Here is a 22,678-nt window from a genome sequence, read left to right on the forward strand (position 1 = left end):
AGCATCGCTTCACGCCTCGCTGCTGGCTGGGGGCTGGTCACTGGTCGCTGGTGAGATCTGCCTGATTGACAGCTCACCAGCGACCATGTGACGACGCACCAGCAATCCTGATCAGGTCAGATTGCTGGTGGGATCGCTGAAGCGTCGCTAAAGTGTGACTGTACCCTAAAGCCTTTGTTTATTGTTTAATCAGTCTGTTTTCTTCTCTTGCAGTGAATTGGAATATAATAATGTCACGGACATTAACAAAGGTTGGCTCTATGGACTGCGATCACTGCAACAGCTTTACATGAGTCAAAATGCCGTTAACCGGATCAGCCCAGATGCGTGGGAGTTCTGCCAGAATCTGTTGGATCTGTGAGTGCTGAAGTGCATTCTTCTTTATATGGGTAGTCTCAGACTTTGTAACATTCAGCTCTTGTATTTTGCTGCTTCTCAGTACTATCCATGTTTACCCGTAATAAAAGCAGATTGTATCATTGATTGCCCGAAAGTTTCCCAGTTGTAACCAGCACGTTCAGACACTTATTTAAAGATCACCATATCTGTTCCTTCTACAAGACTTTCTTCTCTTCTTCCCTCATCTGGTTGAGAAAAATACTTTAAGATGAATTCTTTTTAAATCAGAAATCAATGTGTGCGAATCTAGATCCTATGTCCTGCCCTTTACGAAGCGTTCAGTATTGGTTCAGCTTGTGCAGTCTCTTACAGTTTTGCCTTTTTTCCTTTGCCTTCCCCAGAGACCTGTCAAACAACCAGCTGAACCGTTTGGATGAGTTTGCATTTGTCGGACTTAGCTCACTGGAAAAACTGAACCTTGGGGATAACAGAATAAATCATATTGCAGAAGGTGTATTTAAAGGACTTGCGACTCTTGTGACATTGTAAGTGAATATTTTTTTTTCCTCTCTGTTAAAGTACAAGTTGTACAGTTAGGAGTGTGCTGGATTGTTTTTGTGAAAAACTACACACAAAATAAAAAAAACAAACGCTAGTAAGACATAGCAAGGCATCCTGGGATTTATAAGCTTCTTTTGAAATGTGTATTGATCATGTTCCATTTGTTATTATGTGCTGCAATATTCAGAATTTTTCTGACGCCTCATTGGGGGACACAGGACCATGGGTGTTATGCTGCCTATCCATAGGAGGACACTAAGTAGATGCAAAAGCATAGCTCCTCCTCTGCCGTATACACCCCTGGCCGGGCCAGGCAACCTCAGTTTTAGCTTAGTGTCTGTAGGAGACACTTCCTTTCAAGGTTTGTTATGTTTTGAGGGTGACTGTTTCCTTTTGGGACCGATCTCCCACTACCATCAACGGGCAGGAACGTGGAGTGTCGCCTCCACGTACCCCCTCCTGCGACGCTGGATCCTGGGCTGGACTACTGGTTCCACAGACACCGATTTTCCAAAACCCAGGGTAGAGGCCTGTGCCCCTATAGCCCAATTCCTCATCCCCTCCTTGCAGGCTCTGAGTTGAATATGACACCGGTGTGACCGGACACAGCAAGCTGGCTCTGCTATTTTCACTGCCTGGACGGAAGCAGTGTTTTAAGGCGAGATCCCCCCTTGACTGGTTTCCCAGACAAAGGGAGAAAAGACGCTGCAGCATTTACAAGGATCCTGCACACAGTGTTAACTTTTCTCTAGCTTGCTGGCTGGAGGAGGGGGGGAAGTCACTCCTGTTTGCAGAAAGTCCTGCAGATAATTTCCCGGTGGCAGGAGGAGGGCTCAGGGACTCACGCTGTTTATTTGCTCTAGCAGAAAAGCCTGCTGATAACCACCAGTGACAAGCTGTGTGCTGACTGGAGGGAGAGGGAGGAAAACTATCAAACTCCCTTCCCGCCGTTTTTTACTACCCACAGCAGGGGGGGCACACTGAATTCATCTTCGCGCTCTTTTAGCGCTCGTGCCCCCCCCCGCGCGACCGCGATAAGCCCCGCCCCCCCAGGAAAGCGTGCGAGATCTCCATAGAGCTTAATCCTTCCCGAGGACAGGGCCATCGGCTGATTCTGGTGAGGTGCTTGCTTCAATTGTAGCTCTGCTGAGCATTGCTCCCCCTCCTGGCATACTCCTATTAGGAACATGCAGAAATCTAAGGGCACTGAGAGTGCTAAGGCCCACATAGTCTATTATTCAGCCTGCACTGCCTGCCACGCTGAGCTACCACGTAAACACACCTCTTCTCTCTGTGAGTCCTGTGCCCCTATAGCCCCCCAAGACCCCCCCTGCCACCACCGCCGCAACCGTCAGCCCAGAGCCTAGGGCTCCCAGCCCACCGGAATGGGCACGGTTTCTGTCCCAATCCATGGAAAAACTGTCACAGAACCTGGTGCTGGCTATGCAATGTCGTCCTCCACACCCTTCTGGGTCCCTGGATGGAACGCAGCCTGAGGATACCCCTATGGAGTATCCTTCTGAGGTAATCCGGGCACATGCTTCACCGGTTGCAGGGATCAGGAAAAGAGCACACGGCCGGGTGTCTCCAGCGGGCTCTCCCTACAGAGCACACAGGGCAGGCTCTCCCATACGCTCCACGGCTTCTGAAGAGCTGGAGGAGGGAGAATGCTGTTTATACCAAGAGGATTACTTGGTTTCAGCCTCCCCAGATGATCAAACTGCAATAGACTCCCTTATAGCAGCAATCAACCAAACTCTGCATGTGGAGGATCCCCCATCCACTACCACTGACCATGCGGTCTCCTTTAAGAGGGCAAGGAAACCCCAAAAGGTTTTAGCTGATCACCCAGAGTTTCAGGATATCCTCACAAAGCAAAGGGAGAAACCTGACAGGCGCTTTGGTAACCGAAAACTCATGGAGTCCCGGTACCCTTTTGCCTCACCTGCCCCTAAGGGCTGGGACAATCTGCCCTCGGTCGCCCGCAAATCCCCCCCCACCCCCGGGTTTTCTCGCCTTACCACAAAGACGCTCCTGTCTTTACCCGATGGTTCCTCCATCAAGGACCCGACAGACAGGTGGAGCACCTCGCCCGCTCTGCTTTTGAGGCTGCGGATTCCTCCCCCTCGCCCTCCTTTGCCTCTGTGTGGGTCGCGAAGGCGATCTCTGTCTGTGCAGAATCCCTTAACACTTCGCTTGAGGAATCCCAGTTCACTCATACCTTCACAGAGGTAACAGCTCAAATTGCCCTGCGGCGGAGTACCTCATCCAGGCCTCAATGGACGCTGCTACCTGCGCAACGTTTGCCGCCTCAAATACCATAGCCATCCGTAGAGCTCTCTGGCTCCGACAATGGCGAGCGGACTCTGCCTCCAAGAAGTCTCTCACGGGCCTTCCCTTTTTTCCAGACCGATTGGTTTGGCGTACGTCTGGACATGCTCATTTCTGACGCCACGGGAGGAAAGAGTACCTCCCTCCCCCAGCTGAAGTCCAGAACGTCCTTTACCAGACGTCCACAGTCCTCGTTCCGCTCCTTTCGGAACTCATTTGGTTGGTTGACATCCCGTGCTGTCCCCGCCACCAGCCACGGACTACGCAGAGACAGACCTTCTCAGCTCTCCTCAAAACCCACTTCGTCATGGCAGCCTAGACCGAAACTGTCCAGGACGAGGGAGATTCGGCCACGACGTTTTCCCCCCTCATGACTCCTTTGGCGCCCCGGAAGACACACTCCTTGTAGGAGGTCGACTGCGGCTCTTTCAACACATCTGGGCTGCTGCCTCAGACGACAAATGGGTGCGAGACCTTGTGTCTTCCGGTTACCACATAGAATTTCGGACCCGACCCCCGAGTCGGTTCTTTCTCTCAAACCCCCGAAAGACTCGAAAACGACGCGAAGCTTTTTTCTCAGCAATCCACTCGCTCCAAACAGCAGGAGTGATAATACCTGTCCCAGACGACGAGAAGTTCGGGGGTTTTTATTCCAACCTCTTTGTGGTCCCCAAAAAGGATAGGTCAGTTCGACCCATCCTGGACCTCAAACACCTAAACAAACGTGCACGTACGGAGATTCAGAATGGAGTCCCAAAGGTCCATTATTGCATCCATGGTCGAAGGGGAATTCCTCGCCTCCATAGACATCAAGGACGCGTACCTGCACATACCCATCGCCCCAGATCACCTAAAGTTCCTCCGCTTCTCAATTCAGGACTCCCACTTTAAATTCGTAGCTCTACCCTTCAGCTTTGCCACTGCACCAAGGGTTTTCACCAAAGTCATGGTGGCCGCCATGAGCGTCCTTCACGCCAAGGGAGTAGTCGTTCTCGCTTACTTGGACGACCTCCTCGTCAAGGCCCCCTCCTTCCGCAACTGCTCAACCAGCGTACAAATCACTGTGGACACCCTATCCCGCTTAGGGTGGCTAGTGAATCTGGACAAATCATCCCCGATCCCATTACGATCCATCACCTTCCTGGGCATGTCCCTGGACACCCGTCGGGGCTTGATCCTTCTCCCTCAGGACAAGGCGATCGCTCTTCAACGAGCGGTGCGCTGCCTTCTACGTCCTCCGTCTCGCTACATTCGATTCAGCATGAAAGTGCTCGGCAGGATGGTGGCGGCTATGGAAGCAGTACCCTTTGCTCAACTGCACCTTCGCCCACTGCAGTTAGCCCTTCTAGCGGCCTGGGACAAGAGCCCCTCCTCCCTGGACAGACATCTTCACCTGACTCCTTCAGTCAGGTACGCACTCCGCTGGTGGCTTCGGTCCTCATCCCCATCGAAGGGGAGATCTTTTCTCCCAGTGAACTGGCTGGTCCTGACCACGGACGCCAGCCTCCTAGGCTGGGGAGCAGTGTACCGACACCACACTGCTCAAGGACGTTGGACGCCCCAAAAGGCTTTCCTACCCATAAACATCCTGGAACTCCGCGCGATCTTCCTCGCGCTCAGAGCGTTCTGCCCTCTGCTAGCGGGTCGTCAGATTCGAGTCCAATCGGACAATGCGACAGCTGTAGCCTATATCAATCGGCAGGGGGGCACCCGCAGCAAAGCGGCTTATCTCGAGGCCCACAAAATCCTCAGCTGGGCCGAATCGACGGGGTCAGTGATATCAGCGGTAAACATACCGGGGGAAGAGAACTGGGCAGCAGACTTTCTAAGTCGCCAAGGCCTGGCCGCCGGAGAATGGTCTCTCCACCCAGATGTGTTTCTACACATCTGCACTTGCTGGGGCACACCAGACGTGGACCTAATGGCCTCAAGGTTAAATGCAAAGGTACCCGCGTTCATAGCCAGGTCACGCGACCCGCAGTCCATCGGCGCGGATGCTCTAGTCTGCTCCTGGCACCACTTCCACCTGCCTTACATATTTCCACCTCTACCCCTGCTGCCGCGGGTAATCAGGAAGATCAAAGCAGAGGGAGTCCCGGTGATACTGATAGCACCGGACTGGCCCTGGCGTGCCTGGTACGCCGAATTAGTACATCAGAACTCCAGAGCCCTGAAGCTGACGGCAGGGCCATTGAGACCTGGGTATTAACAAGAGCGGGATTCTCCCCCGCAGTTATTTCCACCATGATCAGCGCCCGAAAGCCTGCTTCATCCCGCATTTACCACCGTACGTGGAAAATCTTCCTTTCATGGTGCAGGGAAACTAACGTCCAGCCTATGCCTTTGGCCATCCCCAGAATTCTCTACTTTCTACAGTTTGGCTTGCAAGCGGGGTTGGCTCTCAGTTCCCTTAAAGGGCAGGTCTCAGCGCTCTCAATCTTCTACCAATGCCGCCTGGCTCAAAAACCGCAAGTCAAGACCTTCCTCCAGGGCGTTTCCCCGTACAAACGACCGCTGGAACCATGGGACCTCAACCTCATTCTGGACGGTCTCCAGAGGTCTCCCTTTGAACCTCTCAAGGAATCCTCCCTTGCTCTTCTGTCCTGGAAGGTAACATTCCTGGTGGCAATTACGTCCATCAGACTGGTTTTGGAGCTAGCAGCACTCTCTTGCCGCGAGCCTTTTCTGATCTTTCACCAGGACAAGGTGGTTCTGCGCCCCCTTCCGGATTTCCTTCCAAAGGTTCTTACCCCGTTTCATTTGAACGAGGACATTGTTCTGCCTGCCTTTTGTCCACACCCAGTTCATAGGGTGGAAAGGTCTCTGCATTCGTTAGACCTCGTCAGAGCTCTCAGATATTACATATCCTGGACAGCCCCCTTTAGGAAAACTGACTCCTTGTTAGTCATTACTGAGGGGCCTAAGAAGGGACAGGCAGCTTCAAAGGCGACTCTGGCTCGCTGGATTCGCTCTGCGATCCAGGAAGTCTACCGCTTGCAACTCAAGCCCATTCCTAGTGGGCTGCGGGCTCATTCCGCGCAAGCAGTTGGTGCTTCGTGGGCCATTCGGCATCAGGCTTCAGTGGAACAGGTGTGTAAGGCTGCGACCTGTTCTAGCCTACATACGTTTTCAAAGCATTACAGAGTCCATACCCAGGTTTCAGCTGAGGCAAATCTGGGTAGGAAAATTCTGCAAACGGCAGTAGAGCACCTCTCTCAGTACGTGCTCCAGGCTGTCTGGGACTGGTTCCTAGTCCTTGGGTTGCGCGGTCTTGTTTTTATTTTTCCCACCCATGGACTGCTTTAAGACGTTCCATGGTCCTGTGTCCCCCAATGAGGTGTCAGAGAAAAACGGATTTTTGTGTACTCACCGTAAAATCGTTTTCTCTTAGCCATCATTGGGGGACACAGCACCCACCCTATTGCCCTGTTGGGCCTTGGTTCTCTCAGTACCTTATTTAGTTATGACTCTTCTTTTCTCATGTTCCTCTGTTGAGAAGTTATTACTGTTTTTTTTTTTTTTTCCTCCTACTGCTTGTGTACTAAAACTGAGGTTTCCTGGCCCGGCCAGGGGGTGTATACTGCAGAGGAGGAGCTATGCTTTTGCATCTACTTAGTGTCCTCCTATGGATAGGCAGCAATAACACCCATGGTCCTATGTCCCCCAATGATGGCTAAGAGAAAACGATTTTACGGTGAGTACACAAAAATCCGTTTTTTCCTTTCAGAATGAAAGTCATCTACCATAGTAGTCAGAATATAGCTCCTCTTAGTAATTGTCGCCTCCGATCCATGCCCATGTTATACAAATGCCACACACTGTCCACTTTCCAAATCATTGTGCAGTCCACTCCCCCCCAGTACTTACTGATGCCGTCATCTCTACCTGAAAAAACACCCCAATTGTCAGTCACTAGTTCCAACATAATTTATTTTGCACCTGATGAAGTGTTGAGGGCGAAACCTAAGCCGCTCTTTATAATAAATTGCACATTGGAGAAATGGGATTCAGCTTTACTATTGTTCAATAAAGATGGTAGTTTTATGGTAGGGGTAAGCATTAGTAAATATAGTTGTACTTACCACTTTATTGGGTCTCACTTCTGTTTACTGAGGGTGAAACCTAGGCTCCAAGGCTGTTTTTGTAGTTCAAGTCCACCATCACCTCTTCCCTCATCGCAGACCCCGCACTTCTGGAAACAGGTGGAAGGTAAACTTGCACCTATTAGCCATGCAGTGCATATTTTGTGGATGCGCCATAAATATCCATCATTGGAAATCCCTTGAAAAGGCCTTACTGAAAAGTTCCACTTTGTAGGGTGTCTGCTGGTCCTCAGTACGAGAGGGGCAAAGACTATTCTTAATGCACTTCATGTGTGCAGTAGTAGAGGAGCAATACCCAAAATGTTTTCGAGGTCATGGAGCTTGAGGACCATCAGTGTTTTTGTGGTAGTCATGCGATTGGAGAACCCTGAAGCTTGAGCAGAGCTGCTGTATTCCCTTGGGCAGATGGTTAATCGTTGATATTCAAAAGACTTTGTGGTAAACAGCTGGCTACGTTACAGATGTGCAAAAGTGTGTGCTCTGCACTTTGCCATTGATAGCAAATGGCTTTTCACGTGCTTTAAGTCCTAGGATTGGGGAAAAGCATCCTCGATAATATTCTGTGCCTTTTTAGTCCTCCAGAGCCAAAGAATTTAAGTTATTAGAATAAGAATAAACCATTTTTAGCACGAGGCCCACAATTTTATGTCCTATAGTCTGTTTGAAGTATAAGATTTCATATTAGCACTCAAAGACTTCTTGGCGATCAAGCTATTCCAGATCAGAAGACAGCAGACACTATTTCTTTGTCGCTCTATTGGGAGACCCAGACAATTGGGTGTATAGCTACTGCCTCCGGAGGCCACACAAAGTATTACACTTAAAAGTGTAAGGCCCCTCCCCTTCTGCCTATACACCCCCCGTGGGATCACGGGCTCCTCAGTTTTCATGCTTTGTGCGAAGGAGGTCAGACATCCACGCATAGCTCCACTGTTTTAGTCAGCAGCAGCTGCTGACTATGTCGGATGGAAGAAAAGAGGGCCCATACTAGGGCCCCCAGCATGCTCCCTTCTCACCCCACTTTTGTCGGCGGTGTTTGTTAAGGTTGAGGTACCCATTGCGGGTACGGAGGCTGGAGCCCACATGCTGCTTTCCTTCCCCATCCCCCTCAGGGCTCTGGGTGAAGTGGGATCTTACCGGTCTCCAGGCACTGAGACCGTGCTCCATCCACAGACCCGGAGAACCTGCTGGATATGGAGCTGAGTATCGTCAGGGACAGGACCCTGCTACATTAAGGTACTCTGTGTCCCCGTACAAATCGCGCACACACACACCAGCATTGCTGGGTGTGTTAGTGCGCCGGGGACAACAGCGCGGAGCGCTTGTGCTATTACTCACTGCAGCTTTGCTGAGTGAGTTAATGTATTGGGAACTGCCGCGCCGGCCGCTGCTGGCTGTTTTTACACTGCGGCGCGGCTGGGACTTGTGGTGCGCCGGGGACTTCCGCGCTGGCCGTGCACATAGGACGGCCGCGCTTATTACTCGAGTCCCCGGCTTTGCGGCCTAGTTTCGTTTCGTTCCCGCCCCCAGGCCTGCCAGTCAGGGGAGGGGCGGGACGCTGTACAGAACGTCAGCGCCGAGGGCTGGAGTCTGCTTAGCATACTCCAGCCCCCTCACTGGACACAGTGGGACGACAGTTTCCCGCACTTTGTCTGGGGCACGCCCACGGCCCGCCCCTCTCAACAGGACGCCGGCAGCCATTCCTGTGTGCAGTCTGAGCTGGAGAAGAGAGACAAGCTCTGGGACACCCAGTCACAGGATTCTGGCGACCACACACCCGCTTTTGAGCGGGCGGTAAGCAGCACCTGAAGTGCTGACCCCACTAATGCCGAAGTGTTCATTTGTACTTTATGCTTGTATGCTATACATTGCACTGTACGGTCGCTATTCTTGGCTATATACCCTCCTAGATGGCTAGACAACAGCATGTCGTCCGCAAAAAGCAAGGGTGCCAAGGCACAGGCTTTCTTTGCTGCTTGTACTGCATGTGAGGCTGTTCTACCGGCAGATTTCACTGACCCCCATTGTGTGCAATGCTCCCCTGTAGCACTTGCTCAGCCGGGGTCTCTGCTAGAGGTGGCCCAAGGAGAACCACCTGTGAACACTGTCCAGGTGGCAGGGACGGAGGACTTTACAGTCCAGACCGGTAACTCAGACCATGGGCACTGTTGATTCAATGCTCCCTGGCCCCCCTCATTTGGAACAAATCCGTGCTCCGGGGGGGTCCCATGCATCCCAGGGTGAAGGCTCTGACACGGACGACAGTCCCAGACAGCCTAAGCGAGATCGCTGGGAGCGGCCCTCGACTTCATCACACTGGTCAGGGTCCCAGCAGGAGGACTCTCTGTATGATGAGGCACACGTAGCTGATCAGGATTCTGATCCTGAGACCGCTCTCAATCTGGATACACCTGATGGTGACGCCATAGTGAATGATCTTATAGCGTCCATCAATGAAATGTTAGATATTTCTCCCTCAGCTCCTCCAGTGGAGGAGTCAGCTTCACAGCAGGAGAAATTCCATTTCAGGTATCCCAAGCGTAAATTGAGTACTTTTCTTGACCACTCTGACTTCAGAGAAGCAGTTCAGAAACACCACGCTTATCCAGATAAGCGTTTCTCCAAACGTCTTAAGGATACACGTTATCCCTTTCCCCCTGACGTGGTCAAGAGCTGGACCCGGTGTCCAAAGGTGGATCCTCCAGTCTCCAGACTGGCGGCTAGATCCATAGTTGCAGTGGACGATGGGGCTTCACTTAAAGATGCCACTGACAGACAGATGGAGCTCTGGTTGAAATCCATCTATGAAGCTATCGGCGCGTCGTTTGCTCCGGCATTCGCAGCCGTATGGGCACTCCAAGCTATTTCAGCTGGTCTTGCGCAGATTGACACTGTCACACGTACATCTGTTCCGCAAGTAGCGTCCTTAACCTCTCAAATGTCTGCATTTGCGTCTTACGCTATTAATGCTGTCCTGGACTCTACGAGCCGTACGGCAGTGGCGTCCGCCAACTCTGTGGTTTTACGCAGAGCCTTGTGGTTAAGGGAATGGAAGGCAGATTCTGCTTCCAAAAAGTGCTTAACCAGTTTGCCATTTTCTGGTGACAGACTGTTTGGTGAGAGATTGGATGAAATCATTAAACAGTCCAAGGGTAAGGATTCTTCCTTACCCCAGCCCAAACCTAACAAACCCCAACAGAGGAGGGGACAGTCGAGGTTTCGGTCCTTTCGAGGCTCGGGCAGGTCCCAATTCTCCTCGTCCAAAAGGACTCAAAAGGATCAGAGGAGCTCAGATTCTTGGCGGGCTCAGTCACGCCCAAAGAAGGCGGCCGGAGGAACCGCTACCAAGGCGGCTTCCTCATGACTTTCGGCCTCCTCTCTCCGCATCCTCGGTCGGTGGCAGGCTCTCCCGCTTTGGGGACATTTGGCTGCCACAGGTCAAAGACCGTCGGGTGAGAGACATTCTGTCTCACGGGTACAGGATAGAGTTCAGTTCTCGTCCTCCGACTCGATTCTTCAGAACTTCTCCACCTCCCGACCGAGCCGGTGCTCTTCTGCAGGCGGGTGCTCTCTAAAGGCAGAAGGAGTGGTGATCCCTGTTCCTCTTCAGGAGCAAGGTCACGGTTTTTACTCCAATCTGTTTGTGGTGCCAAAAAAGGACGGGTCTTTCCGTCCTGTTCTGGACCTAAAACTGCTCAACAAGCATGTGAAAACCAGGCGGTTCCGGATGGAATCCCTCCGCTCCGTCATCGCCTCAATGTCTCAAGGAGATTTCCTAGCATCAATAGACATCAAGGATGCTTATCTCCACGTGCCGATTGCTCCAGAGCACCAGCGTTTTCTACGCTTCGTTATAGGAGACTAACACCTTCAGTTCGTAGCCCTGCCTTTCGGTCTGGCGACAGCCCCACGGGTCTTCACCAAGGTCATGGCAGCAGTAGTAGCAGTCCTGCACTCTCAGGGTCACTCTGTGATCCCTTACTTGGACGATCTACTTGTCAAGGCACCCTCTCAAGAGGCATGCCAACACAGCCTGAACGTTGCGCTGGAGACTCTCCAGAGTTTCGGGTGGATCATCAACTTTTCAAAGTCAATTCTGACCCCGACCCAATCGCTAACATATCTTGGCATGGAGTTTCATACTCTCTCAGCGATAGTGAGACTTCCGCTGGACAAACAGCGTTCACTTCAGACAGGGGTGCAATCTCTCCTTCAAGCCAGTCGCACCCCTTGAGACGCCTCATGCACTTCCTAGGGAAGATGGTAGCAGCAATGGAGGCAGTCCCCTTCGCGCAGATTCATCTGCGTCCACTACAATGGGACATTCTCCGCCAATGGGACGGGAAGTCGACGTCCCTCGACAGGAACGTCTCCCTTTCTCAGGCGGCCAAGGAATCTCTTCGGTGGTGGCTTCTTCCCACCTCATTGTCAAAAGGAAAGTCCTTCCTACCCCCATCCTGGGCGGTGGTCACGACAGACGCGAGTCTATCAGGGTGGGGAGCAGTTTTTCTCCACCACAGGGCTCAAGGCACGCGGACTCAGCAGGAGTCCACCCTTCAGATCAATGTTCTGGAAATCAGAGCAGTGTATTTTGCCCTACAAGCCTTCCAGCAGTGGCTGGAAGGCAAGCAGATCCGAATTCAGTCGGACAACTCCAGAGCGGTGGCATACATCAACCACCAAGGGGGGACACGCAGTCGGCAAGCCTTCCAGGAAGTCCGGCGGATTCTGACGTGGGTGGAAGACACTGCATCCACCATATCCGCAGTTCACATCCCGGGCGTAGAAAACTGGGAAGCAGACTTCCTCAGTCGCCAGGGTATGGACGCATGGGAATGGTCTCTTCACCCGGACGTGTTTCAGGAGATCTGTCGCCGCTGGGGGATGCCGGACGTCGACCTAATGGCGTCCCGGCACAACAACAAGGTCCCAGCTTTCATGGCACGGTCTCACGATAACAGAGCTCTGGCGGCGGACGCCTTAGTTCAAGATTGGTCGCAGTTCCGGCTCCCTTATGTGTTTCCACCTCTGGCGCTGTTGCCCAGAGTGCTACACAAGATCAGGTCCGACTGCCGCCGCGCCATCCTCGTCGCTCCAGACTGGCCAAGGAGGTCGTGGTACCCGGATCTGTGGCATCTCACGGTAGGACAACCGTGGGCACTACCGGACCGGCCAGACTTGCTGTCTCAAGGGCCGTTTTTCCATCTGAATTCTGCGGCCCTGAACCTGACTGTGTGGCCATTGAGTCCTGGATCCTAGCGTCTTCAGGATTATCTCAAGAGGTCATTGCCACCATGAGACAGGCTAGGAAACCAACCTCTGCCAAGATCTACCACAGGACGTGGAAGATATTCTTAGCTTGGTGCTCTGCTCAGGAAGTTTCTCCCTGGCCATTTGCATTGCCTACTTTTCTTTCCTTCCTGCAATCCGGGTTGGAAAAAGGTTTGTCGCTCGGCTTCCTTAAAGGACAAGTCTCTGCGCTATCTGTATTTTTTCAGAAGCGCCTGGCCAGACTCCCACAGGTACGCACGTTCCTGCAAGGGGTTTGTCATATCGTCCCTCCTTACAAGCGGCCGTTAGAGCCCTGGGATCTGAACAGGGTTCTAATTGCTCTCCAGAAGCCGCCTTTCGAGCCTATGAGGGATGTTTCCCTTTCTCGCCTTTCACAGAAAGTGGCCTTTCTAGTAGCGGTCACGTCTCTTCGGAGAGTGTCTGAGCTAGCAGCGCTGTCATGCAAATCTCCCTTCCTGGTGTTTCACCAGGACAAGGTGGTTCTGCGCCCGATTCCGGAGTTTCTCCCTAAGGTGGTATCCCCCTTTCATCTCAATCAGGATATCTCCTTACCTTCTTTGTGTCCTCATCCAGTTCATCAATGTGAAAGAGATTTGCATTTGTTGGATCTGGTGAGAGCACTCAGAATCTACATTTCCCGCACGGCGCCCCTGCGCCGCTCGGATGCACTCTTTGTCCTTGTCGCTGGTCAGCGTAAAGGGTTGCAAGCTTCCAAATCCACCCTGGCTCGGTGGATCAAGGAACCAATTCTTGAAGCCTACCGTTCTGCTGGGCTTCCGGTTCCCTCAGGGCTGAAGGCCCATTCTACCAGAGCCGTGGGTGCGTCCTGGGCATTACGGCACCAGGCTACGGCTCAGCAGGTGTGCCAGGCGGCTACCTGGTCGAGTCTGCACATTTTTACCAAGCATTATCAGGTGCATACCTACGCTTCGGCGGACGCCAGCCTAGGTAGACGAGTCCTTCAGGCGGCGATTGCCCCCATGTAGGAAAGGGCCGTTTTACGGCCCTATCACGAGGTATTATTTTACCCACCCAGGGATTGCTTTTGGACATCCCAATTGTCTGGGTCTCCCAATAGAGCGACAAAGAAGGGAATTTTGTTTACTTACCGTAAATTCCTTTTCTTCTAGCTCTAATTGGGAGACCCAGCACCCGCCCCTGTTTTTTTGTGTACACATGTTGTTCATGTTGAATGGTTTCAGTTCTCCGATATTCCTTCGGATTGAATTTGCTTAAACCAGTTTATTGGCTTTCCTCCTTCTTGCTTTTGCACTAAAACTGAGGAGCCCGTGATCCCACGGGGGGTGTATAGGCAGAAGGGGAGGGGCCTTACACTTTTTTAAGTGTAATACTTTGTGTGGCCTCCGGAGGCAGTAGCTATACACCCAATTGTCTGGGTCTCCCAATTAGAGCTAGAAGAAAAGGAATTTACGGTAAGTAAACAAAATTCCCTTCTTTCTAAGATTCATTTTTCATTGTCAGTAGATGAAGAAGTTGGAAAGTAAGGCTATGTGCCCACGTTGTGTTCTGTCCCTGCAGAAATTTCTGCAGCGATTTGAACAGCACACGTGCTCTTCAAATCGCTGCAGAAAGAGTCCGTAATGAAAAGCTGATTTCATGCGCTCCGAGTGCAGCCCCTTCCATAGACAGAGCGGGGGCTGCATGCAAAGCGCATGAAAGAAGGGACATGTCACTTCTTAGAACGCAGCGCTTCGGGCAGCAGCCGAAACGCGTTCTAATACGCAACGTGCGCACGTCTCCTGCATAATCTTCATAATTATGCTGGGGACGCAGGATGCATGCAGTTACGCTGCGGTGCAGATCGCAGCGTAACTGCATGCAAATACGCAACGTGCGCACATAGCCTATGGGTGCGTGCCCACGATCAGTGTTAAGCGTTTTGGACGCAGCATGCTTCAGCTGCATCTAAAAAGCTGTATAGTACAAGCAGAGTGGATGGGATTTCTAGAAATCCCGTGCCCACTGTACTTGTTGTTCCCGCAGCAAAAACCTACCTGCGGTGCAGCTTTCCTAGCCGCAGCATGTCAGTTGTTTGCTGTGGAGTCCCAAGCATCCTTCGCGGGGAGAACAGAAGAGAGACCACAGCGCTCCGAACCCCGATCATGGGCACGAGCAGCTGCGGCCTCCTGTGGAGGAGATTCGTGGCCCCGCAGGTCAGGGCCTGCCACTTCCAAGACACAGTGGGTCCTGATCATATATCCTAAGAATAGTAAGTTCTGCAGAAAGTGATTCAGCTCGATGCGCAGTGTCACCAGACTGAGAGCCTAGGGAATTGCCCCATTTTTTTTTTTTTTTAAACCATAAATTTTTATTTAATAAAATGTGTCAAGTATTACATCATATTGACAAGTTCTCAACAGTCAACACAATAATAAGGGGGTTGGGGAGGGGAAATGGTGACGTTACATTAATTGGAATTGCCCCATCATATTGGAAGAAAGGGATCATGTTAGAACTTCGTCTTCCTCGCTTGCAGCTTCACAATGCAGCACCTTCCACTGGGTGGTCTCCATAGTGTTTGTGGCCGGATATACAGCAGCATTTCAGGCGTCTGCAGTGCAGCTGAGGTATAGTTTCTCCACAAAAAGTCACCCCTGATACACAAAATGAGAAAAGGAAAGAAGCAGGTCACCCCTAGTCCATGTACTGCTCTAGACAAGTAGCCTCTTTAGAGAATAGGCCATGTCAGAAGCCTTTGCATTATTTTTGACAACGCAAATTGTTCTCCTACGCCGGTCTGATTTTCTGAGTTGAAGACCATGTTTCCCTCCTGTGCGCCAAGCCTTGCCCCTCAAAAACAAGTTTGTAAGATCCTCATGGCCAAAAAAACCCTTGCATTTTGCTCTAAAACCTTGTGCGTTTTTGAGCATACGACCACTCGGTATAAAGGCAAGTTGATGCTGTAAATTGTTTCTGGAACCTGAATTTGAGGCTTTTGTATTTAGCATACTTTTTATTTTGTTTACACACACTATGGTGATTACTTGTAAAATGATCTTCCTGTTCCCGATGTCTTCATCCAGATTCTCGCCTCCCTCCTCTTTCCACTTGAGCTGAGGAAGATGTCTGAATGCATTCATATTCTGTTAACCTTTGAGCAACCTTTCTAATGCAATAATTAAAACCAATCTGGGAGAGTTAGAGCCTCATGAAAGGGAACAAGAATACATTAATTAGGCCCCTCTTTGTGGCTCTGGAAGGGCGTAACGACAAATGACAGGCAGACTATGCAGTTCAGGGTCATCAGATGTTCACAAGCAGGAGGGCCCTGCTGATTAACAGGGCTCCAATCACTGATGCTTAACCAAGCATGAACCGGGGAACATTCGCACAGGGCAGTGGATTTGGTCTTCCCTCCATAGTTCTTTAGCCATTATGAAACCTGAGAGAAATACCATTTTACTCAACAAAAGAAAAATATTCACAAATATATTCATTTTTTAGGACTTTAAAGTTACATATAAGGCTTTGTTCACATGTCCATTTATCATCCACTTGTAACAGATCCGGTATTTAAGAAGAAAAACTGGCTCAATTGCAAACGATGCAAAAATAAATGCAAAATGTCCGTAGTGATCTTTTTCCCATACGTTTGTTAAAAAGAAAACTGATCCGGTTGCTAATTGTGCTTTTGGTCGGACTTTGCCCACACTTTGATCCAGCTAAAGAACAGATTTCAGCCTGGAAAGTAAACTGAAGACCTTTTTATAACGCTTCCATTCCCATTCAAGTGAATGTATCCTGTACTAGGTCACTTTATTTCCCTTTTTATGGTCCACGCAACAAATTAAATGCGATTTGTCAGCAGGTTTTTGCTATGTAATCAAGACAGCAGCAATAAATCAGGACAGAAACACTGATTCCAGTGATGTCAGTTTACTGGGCACAGCGGTTATGATAGTTTTCTCTGCTGCAGTTCTAGCAAAGCTCAGATGTTGTATAGTACCAGAAAGCTGTTAATCAGGCGTGGTCTGACTAGAAGGTACGAGGCCAGTTGTCCTGTAGTAATAAACTACTGCTGATAAATCACTGATTGCATTGAAACTGCAAAACACAGTACAAGTAAGTGACACACCACTGTAATCAAGGGTCTCTGTCTCTACATTATGCTGCTCTCAGATTGCATAGCAACAACCTGCTGACCGATTCCTTTTAATTACTGAACATGTGAACAGAGCCTTAGGGTACTGTCTCCATAAACGACGTACCAGCGATTCCGACCGCAATACGACCTGGTCAGGATCGTTGGTGCGTCGCAACATGGTCGCTAGTGAGCTGTCAATCAGGCAGATCTCACCAGCGACTCCTGTAACGATGCTGCACTTGGTAACCAGGGTAAATGTCAGGTAACTAAGCAAAGCGCTTTGCTTGGTTACCCGATATTTACCCTGGTTACCAGCGTACATTGCTTAGAGCTGGCTCCCTGCACACGACGTAGCCAGGGTACACATCGGGTTACTAAGCAAAGCGCTTTCCTTTGTTACCCGATATTTACCCTTGTTACCAGCTTACACTGCTTACAGAGTCGGTGCTCATTGTTCGTTGGTCTCCCGCTGTGCAGCACACATCGGCGTGTTTGACGGCGGGAGACCAACGAACAATAAATGAGCCAGAACAGTGTGTAATGATCAGCGATTTCACAGCACAGGCCAGGTCGCTGCTTAGTGTCACACTGCGAGATCGCTGATGAGGTCACTGGTACGTCACAAAACCTGTGACTCAGCAGCGATCTCGCTATGAGAGAAGTACCCCTTACACAAAGGATTTCTCCAAATATTGTGTACTCAGCTACAAAATCGCATCTTAACCTATTGTACAGAATTAGTTTGATAAACAAAGCAACCAATTTTTTTCAAATTTAAAATAAGCCGTGAAAATAAAGGGATTATATACCGTAATCCAAGTGCAATCCAAAAATGGCAAATGATCAAACACGTCCATAAATAAATAAAATTATTTGAAGTATTAAAAGATGTACAACATGGCACAAAGGAAAATCGGCCCTCAGGAAAGACTGTTGTGGTTGATGCTTTCTTAGAGAAGACTTCTTAGTCATTAAGGTGATGACTAACAAGTGTTATTTTGAAATGCGTCAACCACAATACTATTTCTTATCCGATGGTTTTCCTCTGTGCCATGTTGGAAATCTTTTAATACTTACAGAAAAACAGATTTTTAATTGAAACGCTGGATCATCTGGGATCTTTGGATTAGCATCCATATGGAGCCTGGATCTGTGCACACAGCAAAGGGGGTGAGAGTTCTCTTTTTGTTTTGCAATTAAAGGATGGGTCCACTACTGGACAACCTTAGCTTCCTCACTTAAGGAACTCCTGCAGGGCCACCGCTCCAGCAATGTCAACACTTCTGTTCCTAGCAGGCTCATAATGTTGCATTCACTTGATGCCTGCAGCCTCTGATCAGCTTCAGGCTATGCTCTGCGATCGGAGTGAACCTTGGCTCTGATGGAGTATTGATGATCTTCAGCCGATCAGCAGCCAGTAGCTGAATGCAGCCGTCATATGACCTGCCGGAAATCGCAGCACCAACATCCCTGGAATGATGCAGGAGGTGAGTATACATTGTCTTTATTTTCTCTGAGGCCCTGTTGTGATTTAGCATGGCTTGTCCAGTGGTGAACATCATCCCATTTAACAAGAAAAGGAAACCAAACCTGCCTTTGGATTTTGCAGGATTTTCAGCAAATTCACATTGCAAATGGCGTTGTAGAAATCATGCCAAAGATGTAAGGGAGAATTTCCATGCCTTCTCCATTTTCAGGGGATAAATAACTGAACAAGATGGGTGCAGCTGGGGGGAGCGTGACAGTTTTGTTGTATTCCAGACTGTGCAGCCAGTAGTCTTTCCTGGGTGGCTTTCTGGGACACAGTATTTCTTCATACATTTCTCAGTTTTTATTACCATATGACACAAACGAAAGGTTTTCAACTAACAAGTGGTGTATTCCCCTCATGCTTTAAACATGCCTCCATTACACCCATCCTCAAAAAGCCCTCCCTTGACCCATCCTCTGTGTCATCCTACTGGAACAGCATGCCATCTTAAATTGTCCTCATGCCTCTCCTCCTGCTCCTTCTTTGACCAGCTACAATCTGGCTTCCGACCACATCACTCTACTGAAACTGCCCTAACCAAAGTCACCAATGATCTACTAACCGCCAAAGCCAAGCGACGCTACTCTATCCTACTCCTCCTGGACCTGTCCTCTGCCTTCGACACAGTAGACCATTCCCTCCTACTACAGAGTCTCTCATCTCTGGGCATCACAGACTTGGCCCTATCTTGGATCTCCTCATACCTAACCGACCGAACTTTCAGCATCTCCCATTCTCACACCACTTCCTCATCTCACTCCCTATCTGTCGGTGTCCCCCAAGGCTCAGTTCTTGGACCCCTGCTGTTCTCCATCTACAGCTTCGGCCTGGGACAGCTCCTAGAGTCCAACGGCTTTCAGAATCATCTCTATGCCGATGACACACAGATCTACCTCTGGACCTGAGATTACCTCTCTACTAACCAAAATTCCACGTCTGTCTATTTCATTCTTCTTCTCTGCGCGATTCCTAAAGCTTAACATGGACAAAACAGAGTTCATTGTCTTTCCTCCTCCTCACTCATCTCCTCCAACAAGCTTTTCCATCAAACTTCATGGTTGCTCACTCTCCCCAGTCTCACAAGCTCGTTGCCTTGGAGTAACCCTCGACTCTGATCCATCCTTCAAGCCACACATCCAAGCCCTCTTCACCTCATGCAGACTACAACTCAAAAATATCTCCCGGATCCATGCTTTCCTTAACAAAGAATCAGCAAAAACATTAGTGCATGCCCTCATCTCCTGCCTCGACTACTGCAACCTCCTGCTCTCTGGCCTCCCTTCCAACTCTCTTGCACCCCTCCAATCTATCCTAAACTCTGCAGCCCGCTTAATCTACCTCTCCCCTCGCTATTCCCCAGCCTCGCCACTCTGCCAATCCCTTCACTGTCTTCCCATTGCCCAACGACTCCAGTTGAAAACATTAACCATGACATACAAAGCCATCCACAACCTGTCTCCTCCTTACATCTGTGACCTAGTCTCCCGGTCCCTAACTGCACGCAACCTCAGATCCTCACAAGATCTCCTCTACTCCTCTCATCTCCTCTTCCCACAATCGCGTACAAGATTTCTCTCTGGGACTTCTAGTGTTAAACAGTTTGCAAATTATTTGTGAAGCGAGCACTTATGTATTTGCTTCACGAATAAATAATTTGTAAACTGTTTAAAGAAACTCTGAGACTGCGGTTGATTACCTCTTCCGCATTTTGGAACTACAGCCTATTAACTCCTGTAGAGCTGCAATATTCCAGAACAGCCACTACACGGTTTGCGGAGCTTAACGGTGTCTGCACAATACACTTTTTTTTTGATAACTGCCTGCCATATAAGAAGGGAAAAAAATATATATTATGTGTTGAAGGGGGAAACTGAATTAAGATATCCTCCTTTTCAATTTCAATAACTCTCAATTGGTCTTCTGTACAGCAAGCCTAACATTAGAGAAATATTAATGTCATTTTTTTTTTTGCTTTATAGGCGATTAATGAGGCCGTTAGTCATTGTTCACACTTGGGTTGTTGCTATTGCTTGTGTATAGTGTTCAGAAATGCAGTAATCTATTTTGGTTCATAGTCAGTGTGGACATAGTCGAGGTTTATTCCTTCAGGTTGGAGGCTTTCAAACTTACTACAGTTAAATTGAGCAACAATAGTGTTAACGCTGTATAAATATCTGCTTATTTCAGGGACCTGCGGAACAATGAAATCTCCTGGGCTATTGAGGATTCCACTGAAGCATTTGCTGGACTTTCCAAACTAAATACCCTGTAAGTGACAACTCCCCCATGAGACAGATGACTGCCCCGAGTAACGGTTGCCGTAAGAAATAATACAGCATTGTGTTTTATTGTGACTCACTTATCCCTTATAGTCCTGTCCAATGCTTGGTCCCATAGTTAATGAGAACCTATTATTAAATCACTGGCGCAGTATTATAATACTAACAACTTTCTAAATATTTCACTTTCTAAAATGAGCTAAGCGACAATAGGACGGTCCCATCTCCACCATAGCCCTGGCATTGCGAGGCAGAGCCATCAGCATTTTACAATGGTGCAGATGAGTCCAGTACTCCTATAAGAGTGACCATAACCATAGATACCTAATCTGCAATGCTTTGCACATGAGGTAACAGGTATGGCTATATCAAGATAACTATACTACATTTCTAATTGGAGGTATTTGCTAGTATTATTATTGCACCTTCTACATATTGGGATAGGATCTTTTAGATGGGAATACTCTTAATGGTTTGACGAATGTTCTGCCATGCTGAATGCACATCGGCTAATCCTCAAGGCCCGCTACTGGAAGCTCCCTTTTACACTTGCTGACCAATGAGGTCTCTGATGTGCTCGATGGGAGCAAAGTCCAGAGATCCTGCAGGTCATGGTAGCCAGTTTGGGCCACACAGGCTGCACCTCATAGCACAAACAAAATGCAGCCTGGGGGTTACCATGGGGAAAAATGGTTCCTGGAACACTTTGAAGTTCTCTCATGAAGAGCTCTTCATGGCATTGCTCACATGGCCTCTAGTCTAATATCTGACCATTATTACATCCAAGACTCATTGATGAAGATGATTGATCTCCATTCCAGCCTCCACGACTATCTTGCTCTATACCATAATAGCTTTCTGAGAGTAGCGGCATGATATCAATGTAACACCTGTTGCTTGATGTTTGGCTAATAGCCCAATATTGGGCAAACGTCTTCTGATGGGTTGTGTAGATAGTATTTGACGTATGCTTGGTATGCTATTTGATGTCTAATTTCACTTGCTGTAAAACTAGATTACTTCACACCATTAGTCAAATCTGATAAGACCACATGTGCATCGCTATGAAGAAGCCTTCATGCGGGAACGTCACACTGGCCCTACTTGGGATTGTAGTATAGTATATTGTACGGTACCTGCACCACTGTAGCCTTCATTCCAGCTACAGTAACTCTTTGCATTTTTAATCAGGTGGTTGTTGAAGCTGTGGCATGGCCTTTTTCAACACAAAAAACCCTAGACCGCATGATGCTCATGAGCAGCCTGCGTTCTTCTGACCTGCAGCGTATAAAGACTCTCGTCAAGCTCATCTAAGACATCATTGGTTGGCAACTACAAAGGAAGCTGCCAGCAGTGGATCCTGATTACTTGCCTGCCCAAGTGCATTTAGCATGGCAGAATAATCCTCAACCAACCATTAGTAACTTAATTGTTAATGTGCCAATGTATGAGTGCCAATGTGTTTCTGCTTCTGACACCTGTAATTGCTGAAAATACAAACCTTTCCAAAGCATCCCAATTTATTCGGTATCATTTGTGCATCATTAACATTTCTATAGATTCTGTGATTTTCTTATTGCCACGACTATACCTTCTTCGTGTTTTTAAATTTTGAGTAGTGTGTATGAGATCAATTGTCAGCCTCCCAAATTTGTAGGTTTGGCCATCTTTAGAAGACCAACCAGGGTAGAGTAGGATGTTCTTAATTAGGATAACTATAGACTTCCATAAAAATGTACTTTTATTAATTGATTAAAACAACATCACAATTAAACACTCAAAACCATTACACACAATGTGCGTGTGATGTGTGATCAATACACACTAGGCAGGAGGTATTGGGATCTGTGGTCTGGGACTAATGTGCAGTTGTGGAATGAAGATAGAAAGGGAATTGCTCTCCCTCTATTCAGTCCTACCTAACAATGGGGCTTTAAGCACTCTAGATGTATGGTGTCCCCATTCCACGATGGCTGTCCCTTGTTATCCCTCACTACCTCATAAGATACCCACCACTGTCTTCCAAAAAAGTGCTAGTGCAAGCCATCTTTAATCTTACCCATTTAGCCCAATCATGATTTTATTATATTGTTATATCTTGTTTAATTACAGAGCTTTCTTTTTCTTTCTCCTGTTG

General features: G+C 48.9%; 1 protein-coding gene across 1 annotated transcript in view; it reads left to right on the forward strand.

Annotated features, from left to right (window-relative positions):
* Window positions 1–22,678, forward strand: part of LRIG2 (leucine rich repeats and immunoglobulin like domains 2) — a 140,660-nt gene that overhangs the window by 60,401 nt on the left and 57,581 nt on the right. Inside the window, exons 7-9 of the mRNA XM_075335592.1 lie at window positions 214–357; window positions 741–884; window positions 20,450–20,530. Coding sequence (XP_075191707.1) covers window positions 214–357; window positions 741–884; window positions 20,450–20,530 — 369 coding nt within the window. The remainder of the gene's footprint in view (window positions 1–213; window positions 358–740; window positions 885–20,449; window positions 20,531–22,678) is intronic.

This window comes from Anomaloglossus baeobatrachus, chromosome 2, assembly GCF_048569485.1.
Source record: "Anomaloglossus baeobatrachus isolate aAnoBae1 chromosome 2, aAnoBae1.hap1, whole genome shotgun sequence".
In the NCBI taxonomy this organism is placed as follows: domain Eukaryota; kingdom Metazoa; phylum Chordata; class Amphibia; order Anura; family Aromobatidae; genus Anomaloglossus; species Anomaloglossus baeobatrachus.